Source organism: Rhincodon typus, chromosome 11, assembly GCF_021869965.1.
Source record: "Rhincodon typus isolate 14 chromosome 11, sRhiTyp1.1, whole genome shotgun sequence".
Taxonomy (NCBI): Eukaryota; Metazoa; Chordata; class Chondrichthyes; order Orectolobiformes; family Rhincodontidae; genus Rhincodon; species Rhincodon typus.
The window spans coordinates 30609303-30621849 of record NC_063342.1 but is presented as its reverse complement, the minus strand read 5'-3'; the positions used below and the strand labels follow the sequence as shown (position 1 = coordinate 30621849).

Here is a 12547-nt window from a genome sequence, read left to right as displayed (position 1 = left end):
GCACCCCCATCTCCTACCCACTAACCTCATCCCGCCTCCTTGACCTGTCCGTCCTCCCTGGACTGACCTATCCCATCCCTAACTCCCCACCTAAGTTCACCTTTTACTGGCTTCAACCCTGCCTCTTTGACCTGTCTGTCTGCTCTCCACCTATCTTCTCCTTTTATCCGCTTCCCTCCCTCTCCCTATTTATTTCAGAATCCCCTTCCCCTCCCCCATTTCTGAAGAAGAGTCTCGACCCGAAATGTCAGCTTTCCTGCTCCTCTGCTGCTTGGCCTGCTGTGTTCATCCAGCTCTACACAGTGTTATCCTTGATTTGGAAATGTCAATTGTTGCTGGGTCAGAATGCTGCTATTCCCTTTGTAACTGCACTGAGTCTGCACCAATTTTCATGTACTATAGTGGTTTTAGAACATAAGTTTTATAACCTTTTTGAAGACATGGGGATATAGGCAATAAATATGGCCTAATCAGTGATACCCACATCTCTTGGATTAAAACGACATCATTCAGAAATATATTCAGATGGAAGCTTTGAAGGGAGAATTGCCACATGTTTTTGCACCTGATTAATTACAGAATAACTTTAATGATGGGTGTACCATGGAAATACCTTTGAAATAATTATTTTTCAAGCTACACATTGATCCGACTATCCTTACAGTGCAGGTTAGGAAGTATTGTTTGTTAGTCTAACTTTCAGTATGGTTTGGTGCTTTTAGGTAGAAAAATATATAATGCTACGTGAGTTTCCTTTTCTTAACCATTACATGTCTTTTTGAAGGTGGAATGTGTAGGGAGGACCAAAGACAAGCCATTGATCATGTTTACTCCCACGTCGGGCGTGGAAGTTGGATTGTCGCATGTTTATCATGGTATGGGTATATTTTTGCACCTGATTCATGGCTACCCAAGTTTTGTTTTTCCCACTTTTTTCACTGTGATAAATTCCTACTCAGTAATAATTTTGTAAAAGTCATACTATATTGTATTTGAAAGCAATTTAATTTACAAAAATCTTGTGCATTGAATATTTTTATCTTCATAATTGTGGAAAAGAAAGTGCCGTAGAGGAAATAACCAAATTTACTGAAAATAAATCAAATGAACTGGTGCTTGGAGATAGAGAATGTACATTTTTGTTTTAAATTTTGGATGTGCCTGGAATATTTTGTGGTTGCAGCAGTACTGGTCACTCCTATAAGTGATTTTATGCATTTTGCATCAGAGTTTGTTTCTGTTCTTTGCAATAACCAATTGTCCATCTGCAGTGGCATGGTTTGAGATTACAATCCTTATCTGAGCTGGATGTAATGGGCTGGATATACTGGAGTTTTTTTTTAGAAAGAAGGGAACTCCATATCTCTGAGATTCTGATCATGACTCCTTCGGAATGGTGAGGCATATTTCCGTTCTGATAGTTCTATACTATCCTAGAAACATCAGGAAATAATTTGTGCAATTCTTTACCACAGGGCTATGGAGGTTGGGTCATTAAGTATATTCAAAGCTGAGAGACATTTTAATTGGTAAGGAATTGAGGGTTATGTGGATAAGGCAGTAAAGAAGAGTAGTGGTTTATCAGATCAGTCATGATCTCATTGAATAGCAGAGCAGGCTGGATGGGCTAAATGGGCTACTTCTGCTCCTAAATCTTATGATGGTAAACCACACCTCCTTTTACACAGCAGTGAGCAACCATATGCTAAAATGTGAAAGTCTAGAATCTCAGCCACATACCATTTGACAGCAGCTGTCAATGTATAAGCTAAGTGTAAGATTTGGATTGCGGAAGGGTAGGATGCCAGTTAGGTAAGGGATTTTGAGCTGGCCTGAGTTGGGGGAATTCCGGGGGCAGGGGAAGTCTTCTGGAGGAGGTAAACCTGGGGGTGTTTGAGGTAGGTATCAGGTGAGTTGAATAGTTACACGTCAGTGAGACTATCTGTTCAGTGATCTGAGTTTTCCTGAGTAATTGTTTACTTACTTTCACCATTAGTCGATGAATTCTCTTATTTAAATGAACACTTTTAGAGATTGGAAAGTGTAGGGTATTGCCCAGTGGAACCTTAAATTTCTATGGCAATTCCCTGTGAGTAAATGATAGGAGTTCTGCAGGTTCTTAATGCACAACTCAAACCCAAACTGGCGTAACGACTGACGATTGGAAAATCCAAGCTCTTTCATGTTTGACCTTTTCCAAGCCTTTTAAACAACTATTTGCTGAAATGAGACTAAATAGGAATCATTCAGCAGTTTTATTTCACAGATAACAAGTGAACATACTGAGGAACAATTGAGGCAGATTAGTCTCGCCAAACTAAAATTGGGATTAACATAACCATATGGCACAGCATGGAAAAGCCTGACTGACCTGAGCACTTTCTTTTATTAATTCTGATCCCGAGAAGCAAAGAAATTATTGACGTGAATTGCATCATCAACACAATTTGAGTGATAAGATAACATCTGTATATGAAAGTGTCTAATCTTTGTCCTATGCGTTTGCATTAGTTTGCAGACTTGGGACTTGGAAAATTAGTTCTCCGGCTATAAAAAAAACAGTTCTAATTTGCAAGTATGGACTTATCCTCTATTTTCCCAGTCAATGTCTGTGCAACTGAAAGCATTGCTGGCCATTTTACAACACTTTCAAATCATTGGTTAAATTTAACTGTTCCATTTGTAACTTATCAGGTATCTTTGAAATTTTTTTGTATCTATAGCAGCTAGTTGTATACTGGTTTCTAATGGAGGCAAAATGTTATGTATGATTTATTTCCATGTAATTTGTTTGTCTCTTAGATTGCAGTGATGACTTTCAGGCATCAATTTCTGGAGGTTTAAATAATTCATCAAGATCCAAGCACGATGATAAAGATGATTCAAATTTCACTTCTGTTTCTAATGACTATTTGCCACCAAGGCCACTTTGTGAACAAGGTAGCAAAGAACTTACTGATCAGCTCAGACATGAGAAAAACAGAAGCAATGTCTTAGATTTGGAAGAAACTGTATCCACTTGCGTCAACCAAGGTTCCAAGGAAGGCCATGATGATTCATCTGGTTTAAGTGATACAACTCTTATTGATATCTACCCAAATATGCTAGCTTCGATGAGTAACTTGCTCGACCGTAGCTACAAGGCACAGACTGCCTCAAGATTAATAAAGCACTATCGACGTCTCCAGTTAAATGGGTGTAAATCAAAATTAAATACAACTCAAGATGGAATAAGAATGAAGGGCAAGGTAGATGTCCAAAAATTAAAGGTGGAGAGTTATCCCATTATTGAATTGGAAGCATGTGATGGAACCAACCAAGTGACTAGAAGTGTTTGTTCTCTGAAGAAATTCAAAACCACAGAATGTAATTTTGATGCAAGCGTGTCCATGACTGATGTTGAAGTTTTTGGGACTGTGCAACAAGTAAATTCCAAATCATCTGAAATTGAAGATTCCAACTTTAAAAATACTTATAATGATGCAATTAACTCTCAATTGCTACCAACAACTCCTTGCAACCCAAAAAGTCCAGTACTAGTTACAAATTGCTGCAAAATCAGCAAAACATTGAGTCTAAATGAAACTTTTGATGGATCTTATTTACCTCAACTAGATACCGTGATTAATTCCAGTTTCAAATGTTTGAGCCCAAAACCTAATCTGTCAAAGGCACAGGCACAATACTCCAGAAACGCTTTTAATCATCCACCTGAGGCAAAACTATCTCCATCAAATAAAAAAAATTCTGTTGCAATTTCCAGCAGATCACCATTTAGAATGCTTTTGTGTTCAAGTAATATTTCCTGTACTGGCCAAAAAAGTAAACAGAGACATTCATTTTCCTCTGAATGTTCTGTTTCAGCCATGTTCCATTCAATACAGAGTCCACTTAAAACTCAAGCAAGAGAGATGGATGCATTTGAATCAGTGTTTCAAAGCTTGGCTCATAATTCGCTCTCCTTTTCAACTGCTGTGAAACTTCCCAATATATTGAATGCCTGTTCTGTTCCTGGTAGAACCGTTACATCAGTAACATCTGTTATCAATTCACCTTCCCAACTATCAAGAAAACGTGCTGCTTGTACAGACCAGACAAGGGAAGCTTCTCAATTACCATTAAAGAGATTCTGCTCTTTCCCAGAGTCCTCTAGTTCAAGACAGAATAGTCCAGAAATGTTAACGCTGAATACCATATTGCAAGAACAGAATTACCACTGTACAGCAATAAGTGGCTTTTATTCACCAGGCAGCCAGCGGCACAGAGGGGTAAGGTCCTAATTGAATGCTTTTTTAAATAAAAATTCTGAGTGAATGTTGGCAGGATTTTAATAGAAACACGACCATTAATAATTGAAAGATCAATCCTGGATCATCATAAAAGCATTAGCAGTGAAGTTGTGGATTTTTGTCATTTCAAATTTGAGTTTTTGCTTTATTCATTCATGGGATGTGGGCATCACCCGCTAAGCCAGCATTTATTGCCTATCTCCAATTGCTTAGTGGGCAGTTAACTGTTAATCACATTACTGTGGTTCTGGAATCGTATACCAGACCAGGTAAGACTGGCAGGTTTCCTTCCTTAAAGAACACTGAGCCAGATTTGTTTTTTTAATGACATCATGATTAAGGTTACATGATAGCCATTGACAAGCTTTTTAATCCCAGATTTTTACCGAGTTCAAATTTCACCATCTGCCGTGTGAGATTTGAACCTATGTCTCCAGAACATCAACCTGTGGTTCTGGATTACTAAACCAGTGCCTCCCTTAGAGTTTTTCACCTGTGTATCACTCAGCTGTAGCAATGGATATGAGTTCAAACCAAAATGAAGCAAGAACCCTGCTTCACAAAGTGCATTCGCTTAATTATAGTTTTTCTTTTGTTCCTGTAGTGTACTGATGCCAGAATACTAAATATGCTTAACACAACTAGTAACTGTCAGGAGATCTTCAGATTAGCTACTGAAATATTAACTGAGAATTATTTTCATCAAGTATTAGTAGATTAATTTTAATCCGTGGTTGTGAAGAATATTTTACTTGTTTGTTTTAGGACACCTTTGACTGTTGTATAAATTGAAGGTATTTTGTTTGAAGGAAATGGCATGTTAAATTTAAGTTGGTTTCATTGTATTTTTGCACTATCCTATTAAGCTTATTTAGGATACAGTAATCTGAACAAAATGTAGTATTTTTATGCAGGAAATTGTTCACAAAATTAGCATAAATGGCTGCAGTGTGAATCTTTCCTTGCATTCTTCAAGACCCTATGCTTCAGTTGTATAGGAAAATTCATTGTCATTTGTTTCCTATTTTGATCATTTTAACTGCGAGTGGCTATGGAAACTATCTGATCTTGATAGATTAATCAAGGCTAGTAATTAATGATCTCTAATTAGGACCGGCTAAAAATCTTAGCCTGAATTTGGAGCAGTTAAATTGATTAAATTAATGGATTCTGTAAGTTGACCTTTAAAATCGTAGAGGTTTTCAAGTAGAAACTTAAATTCAGAATATCCGTGTCAGTAAATCTCTTTGAAGGATAAATGAAATTGCAAGGATTTGGGGAATTTGCAGGGAGTGCTGCTAACTGGGTTGCTTTTCAAATAAGCCAGTGCAAAGTTGATTGGCCAAATGGTCTTCATCTATCGATTTAATGTTACCATCTATCATGTTGCTTATAACATTGAGATATCTGTAGTACAGTTCATTTTTTGACATCAATTCTGTTTCTAATTTTTCACTTGCTTTACCCAGAACTTGACTGTGAGCCCATCTATTAAATGGGAACGTGTCTGTAGAAAATACTCCAGTCATGGTATGTATTCAAATATTTTGCTCAGCTCTTAGTTACACTTCATGTAATGCGATTGCTTTGTAACTGAAACAGCTTGAGCCTTTTAAGTTTATGGGCATTTAAGAACAGGTGGGCATCAAATGTTTTACAAGTTTTGTGTTGAAAACGTATCTAATTTCTAAAGTAACAACAATAAATTTAAGGTACAACTGCATCCCTGTTACCACTTCAGCTATGACACAACTGCCCCAAAGTCAGCTTTCAGTATGCAGGATCTTTGGATTTCAGAGATTTGGCCCTTCAGTCCATTGAGTTTGTGTCAACCTATTTCCACTAATCTAAACTATGTTGGTGAGGGGTTCCAGAGTACAGTTGGGATCCAGAGAGAATGTTTAGCAAGGAAAGATGAATGTTCAAAATTAGAAGAGACAGCAAGTGAATCAGGAAGCATAGTCATTACAGGCCAGTTAAGGCACAAGGGAGTTTGGCAAGGTTGGATGGTATTGACGCTAATGCTAGGAGTCTGACAAAAAAGGCAGATGTGTTGAGGGCCTAAGTTTAAAATATGGAAATATGATGTCATTGTTATCACTGAGACAGGGTTGAGAGGGCCAGGAAATGGGATCTCCAGGTGTGACAGAGGGAGGTAAAAGAAGAGGTGGTGTTGCAATTTTGATGAGAAGTTTATTGTAGCACTAAAGACGGATGACATCTTGGGCTTCTCAAATGGAGCTCTATGGGTAGAACTTAAAAACCAAAAAGGAACAATCACATTTCTGGGTGCGTACTGTGGCCCCCTAAAATAAATAGAAGAGCAGATATGTAGGCCAAATTCAGGGAAGTGTAAAAATAATGGAATAGTGATAATAGGAGTTTTGAAATTGACTACATCTGTTAATATCGGGCATAGTACGAAAGGTTTGGATGGAATGGAATTTTTAAAATGCATCCAGGTAGCTTTTTAAGCTATTGCATAGAAATCTCTAAGGGGAGATGTGGTCCTGGACTTCATTTTAGGTAACAGAGCGGGGCAAGTGATTGAAATGTCAGTGGGGAAGTATTTTACAGACAGTGGTCATAACTCTTTTAGATTCAAGATCCTTATTGAAAAGGACAGGAATGGCCCTGAAATCAAAGTTCTCAACTGGGGAAATGTTGATTTTAGTAAGATATGATTTGGCTAGAGTGGACTGTGGGCAGATTCATTCTGTCTCTGAACAGTGGGGTATGTTCAAGGAGGAGAAATGGAGAGTACAGGGCCAAGATCCTGTAAACCCCGGATACTGAGTGATATAGCATTAGATTAAAAGAAAAAGGGAAACTTATGGCAGATGAGGAGGATTGAGCAGCAGAAACCATAAAGCATTGTGGGATGTGCAAGAAGGAACTTAAAAAGACGATTAAGAGGGCTAGAAGGGAACATAAAGCATACTGGCAGGAAAGATAAAGGAAAATCTTAACATGTATTGTACATTAAGGAAAAGAGTATAGCCCATAAAGGACCACAGTGGTAATTTGTGCATGGAGCCAGAGAATGTAGGTCTGATTGAAAGTGAATACTTTGTGTCAGTGTTCATTAGTGGGAGAGACAATATGGGTACAGAAATCAGGGTGAAGATCTGACATATAATCAAAGAAATTAGCATAGACAGAGAGGAGGCTCTTGAGTGGTCTGGTGGGCTTAAAAGTAGATTCATTTCATCTGGCCTTGGTTATTTATCTCAGGTTGTTGGGTGAGGCAAGGGAGAAAGTGGACGGGGGTTTTGCAGAAATTTTCAGTTCTTTTCTGGCCACAAGAGAGGTGTCGGAGGACTGGAGCACAGCCAATGTGTTACATTATTCAAGAAGGGAGCGAGGATAAACCCACAGGCCCATCACTCTAACCTGAGTGGTGGGAAAACTGTTAGAAGCAATTTTGAGGAACATAACTAATTGGCATTTGGAAAAGCTGGGAATAGTCAGGAACAGTCACCATGATTTTGTTAACGCATGTTCATGTCTGACCAGCTTGAATAAATTTTCTTGAAGTGACCTGGTATGAGAATGAGGGCAATGTTTTTGACATAGTCTATTTGGACTGGCAAGGTTTTTGTTAAGGTCTCGCATGGGAGACTGATAACTAAGTTATGAGCCCATGGGATCCAAGGGAATTTGCTAAATTGAATCCATAATTGGCTGAATGGTAGGAAACAGAAGGTAATGGATGAGGGGGGGTCTTTTCCAATTGTAAGATGCAACAAATATCTCTCCATTGGCTATCTGTTTATATCGTAACAATTGTTTAAGCATATAGTCAACTCAAGCATGAGATTGGATAACTTGCAGTTCTTCTTGACTTAATCTATTTTTAGGACAAAATTTAGGATGGTGGCACAGTGACGGTGTTACCGGACTAGCTGTCCAGACACCCAAATATAATGCCTGGGGATGTGAATTCAAGTGACTGGCAGAATTTGAATTCTATCTGAAACATGGAATTGAAAGCAACTTGGTGAAGATCATGACAAGTATTGTTGATGTAAAACCAAGTTGTATTAATGTCCTTTTGGAAAGAAAATCTTAGTACGGCAAACTTTTTTATTAACCAGCACCTATGGTATCAGGAGTGCGCAGTTGATTTAAATATTCTGGTCAATCAAGATGTTCACATAATCAATGTAAAAACACACACTATGTAATAGAAACACAATGCAGGGTGTATACACATCACTGTTGTACTTTATTTACAACATAAATCACCGTAAATAATAATGCAATCTTGCCTTAAGTAAAACTTAACCAAGAGGCAGCCTTTTCATTTGCACGCGCAACTGACTACTTGGATATCAGAAATTGCAATAATACAGTAAATTTCTGATATTTTAGGTATATAATTTGTGTTGGTTTATCAAGAGTGGTGGTTTGTAAAGTGCTGGCTAAAACAAAGTTTGCTGTGCTTAGTAATAATAGTACTCGATGAATTGATAGCATCAGGAACAGAGGGAACTTGGGTTGTATGTCCGCAGATCCCTGAGGGTGGCAGGACAGGTTAATAGGGTAGTTTAAAAGGCATCAGGAACACTTGGTTTTGAGTGACGTAGATTTTAAGAAACGGGGAGGTGATGTTGGACAGTGGAGAGCTTTGGTTAGGCCATAGCTGCAGTACTCTGTGCAGTTCTGATCACCACACAGTGGGAATGATATGATTACACTGCTGGGGATGCAAAGGAGGTTCACCAGGATATTGCCTGGGATGGAGCATTGTAGCTGTGAAGAGAGGCTGGATATGTGGGGATTGTTTTCTTTGGCACAGAAGGTGGAGGGTGACCTCATAGAAGTGTATAAAATTGAGGGGCATGTACAGGGTGAGCAGAAAGCAACTGTTCACCTTATTCAAATGATCACTGAGAGGGCGTGTAATTTTAAAGTGATGGGCAGGAGGTTTAGAGGGAATTTAAGGAAAAGCTTTTACAACCAGAGGGTAGTAGAGGTCTGGAATGCACTTCCTGGGAGTTTAGTTGAGGTGGGAAACCTTACAACCTTTGAAAAGTACTTGGATAAGCACTTGAAGTATTATACTATTCCAGGCAATGGCAGTAGAGTAGGTGGGAGTATATTGTTGGTGGTACAGACTTAATGGACTGAAGGGCCTCGTTACTGTATGATTCAATGATCTATCATCAATACCGGTGTTCCCTACACATGAATGCCATCGACCATATTGCCGTGGTCCATAACAACCATGTTTTTCTGAAGATAATGAATGTCTTAAAGTCTGTCCTACATTATTCAACATCTGTAACTCTGAAATCAGTCCTGCAGGCTATATTTCATTTGTCTACAGATTTTTCAAATGGAAAGTGCGCAGTGTTAAATTTAATTTGTTTATTTTTAGGTACTGCTTTGCCTGTCATAAATAGTTCGGGAAACACTGAGAGTTTATGTTTATCACCTAGACTTCGAAACAGGTATGCAGTGAAGTATTAGTTTTGTGGTACAGGTTATTCATATTCACTTACCCTACACTGTGACTGGCCTGATACCTAGACTGACCTAGGTTTATGTAGTGTGGGCAAATTAAGTAAACCTTGGCTTTTTTTTTAAATGATAGAAATTATCAAGCTCTTGTAATTTTGTGCTTTAATGTAAAACTGCAATATCATTGGATGTCAATTCTGTTACAATATTATTATGAAAGCTTAGTTTCTCCACCAAATGTAAAGTTTCTTAGTAATGCATTTCTGACCTGCTCTTCAATAACGAGTGCACAAGATAATGACACTTGGTGCTTGGGGCTTCTGAGGAATATATGCATGCATTTGGAGATGAAAAATAAGCATTGTGGTTTTACAGTACTATAAACAATGTTTAAAGTGAAACTGTTTTCAGTTCCTTTCCATCTAATTTGTTGAATTATTGTGCAATGGGGAGCAACACGCTAAACTGCAGTGCATGTAATTAATTTCACCATCTGCTGTTGATTAGCACAGAATATTTGATTTGTGCTCAATTTTAATATAATCACAGTGATCTGAGGAGTGTACAACTCTAAATTGTCCAGTAATTTGAATAAATTTATTTGTAGCGTTAATGTGAAATTCATAGACATTTGACTGATTTAAGAGTAGAAGAAACAAATTAAAAGCTAGAGTGTTGTATTTAGTGAGGGGAATAATAACGTTTTTATTTCCTCCCAACAGAGTGTCTAGAAAACTGGTCTATAACAAACTGAACACGCCAGTCTGACTAAAACTGTGAAGTGTGCCCCAAACCAGTTTTTGGTTGTTTCTAAGAGTTAATCCTTTTTATCATGCCTATATAACAAAATTTGAATGAGAAATTAATTACCTACTAAATGTATTTTGTTACAATTTTAGTTCTTATTTCACAATTTTGGTAAATATTACAGCTAATCAAATTTTCCACTTTTATGTGCTTTTGAACTTTTTTTTGCTAACTTTTATATATTGAGTTCAATTTTATGGAATTGTTATTTGTATATAGTAGATTATCAACATTACTAAGACCCCTATGAATTATTTGATATGAAAGCAACTCTATTCATGCCATCAGTTGAAGACTCATTGCATGGTGTTTTAAACTTGGTGTGATAACCCTGGCATCAGGGCCAAACTGATTCTGAAGCAAATCCAGCAAAATGCTCCTCCAGGAAGTCTTGATCCTCTTTGCCCCATAATTGAGAAGCATTCACGACAAGTGCAGAGTCAAAGAAACTTCCTTCACTATAGATTGCTGTTTGTGTGAAATTTTCCTTGGTTTCTATGACCTTGCCTGTAAAATGACTTGTAATTTCTTGTTCATGTTTCTTTGTAAATTTGAATTGTACCTGCATCAAGAGAAAATGCTGAAGGTACATTCATTTATTGTCTTGGCATTAGTCATGATCAATAAGCAGCCAGCATATATTTTGTTTCAATTTCTGTGCTTAGGAGATAAATTAAGAAGTAAACTTGGAATAAATGAGAATCCACAATTGTTTCTATTATAATGACTTCACAACTAAAAGAGACAAGGCCCATACAGCAAAGGCTGTGGACAACATATCCTGACAATGTTTGTTTGTTTGTTTGTTTGTTTGTTTGTTTATTCATGGGAATTGGGTATTGCTGGCTATTGCCTACCACACTGTTGGGGTCTGCAGCATTTCAGGCCAGATCAGGTAAGGATAGCAAATTTCCTCCTCTATTTACATTAGTGAATCAGGTGCATTTTTACTCCAGATGCTTATTGAATTCAAATTTCACCATCTATCTTGGTGGGATTTGCACCCATGTCTCTAGGGCATTAACCTGGGGTTCTGGATTACCTGTCCAATGTCATTGCATCGCTGCTTTATGTATTGGCTATACAGCTGAAGCCAAGTGCTGTAAGGCTAGCCATGCCACAGCAAGCTGTTCTAGCGCAACCATAACACTGACATCTATCTGACCAAAGGAAAATTGCCCAACCATGCCCTGCTGATAAAATAAATCTAATCTTGCCAATTACGATTCCACCAGCCTGTCCACAGTAATCAGGAAACTGCTGCAAAGTGTTGCTGGCTGTGCTATCAAATGACATTTATTCACCAATAATCTGCTTACTGATACCTTTGAGTTCTGCTAGGGCAAATGAATCCAGACCTCCTTGTAGTGTTGATTCAACTTTGGGCAAGAAGTGAAGTGCAACAGAGAGATGAGAATGACTGCCCTTGATGGCAAGGCAGAATTTGGGGTGCAGTATTAAGGACCTGTACCAAAATTAAGGTGGATGAGAATCCAGGACTAAATTCTCCACTAGTTGGAGCCATATTTGACTGAGAAGTGGCTGTGGTTGTTGTAAGTCAATCATCTTGCCATAACATTAGTTAGGCTATAGCTGGGTACTGTGCAGTTCTGGTTGCCACACTACAGGAAGGATGTGATTGCATGAGAAAGGATGTAGAAGAGTTTCACCAGGATATTGCCTGTGTTGGAGAAATTCAGCTATGAAGAGGTTAATGGTGTTTTCCTTAGCCTTTTCTGCACTAAGGGAAGATCTGATTAAATGCCCTTCAGAAATTTGTACACCTCCGTGTAGACAGGGAGATATATTCCCTTTAGAGTGATCAATAACCAGGGTCCTACCTTCATGGTAAAGAACAGGAGGTTTAGAGCAAAGTTGAGGAAAAATATTTTCACCCAGAGGATTGTAGCTATCTGGAATTCATTGCCTAAAAGGAATGTCCAAAGTGGTAGCTGTAAGACATTTAAGAACTGTAGATGAACATG

The 12547-nt window shown here is 38.1% G+C and overlaps 1 protein-coding gene across 1 annotated transcript in view; it reads left to right on the top strand.

Moving 5' to 3' along the window:
• Positions 1 to 11283, top strand: part of LOC109929592 — a 40332-nt gene extending 29049 nt beyond the window's left edge. Inside the window, exons 7-11 of the mRNA XM_048602941.1 lie at positions 785 to 875; positions 2803 to 4268; positions 5759 to 5819; positions 9673 to 9745; positions 10478 to 11283. Of these exons, the coding sequence (XP_048458898.1) occupies positions 785 to 875; positions 2803 to 4268; positions 5759 to 5819; positions 9673 to 9745; positions 10478 to 10523 (1737 nt within the window). The 3' untranslated portion in view covers positions 10524 to 11283. The remainder of the gene's footprint in view (positions 1 to 784; positions 876 to 2802; positions 4269 to 5758; positions 5820 to 9672; positions 9746 to 10477) is intronic.
• Positions 11284 to 12547: the final 1264 nt, after the last annotated feature.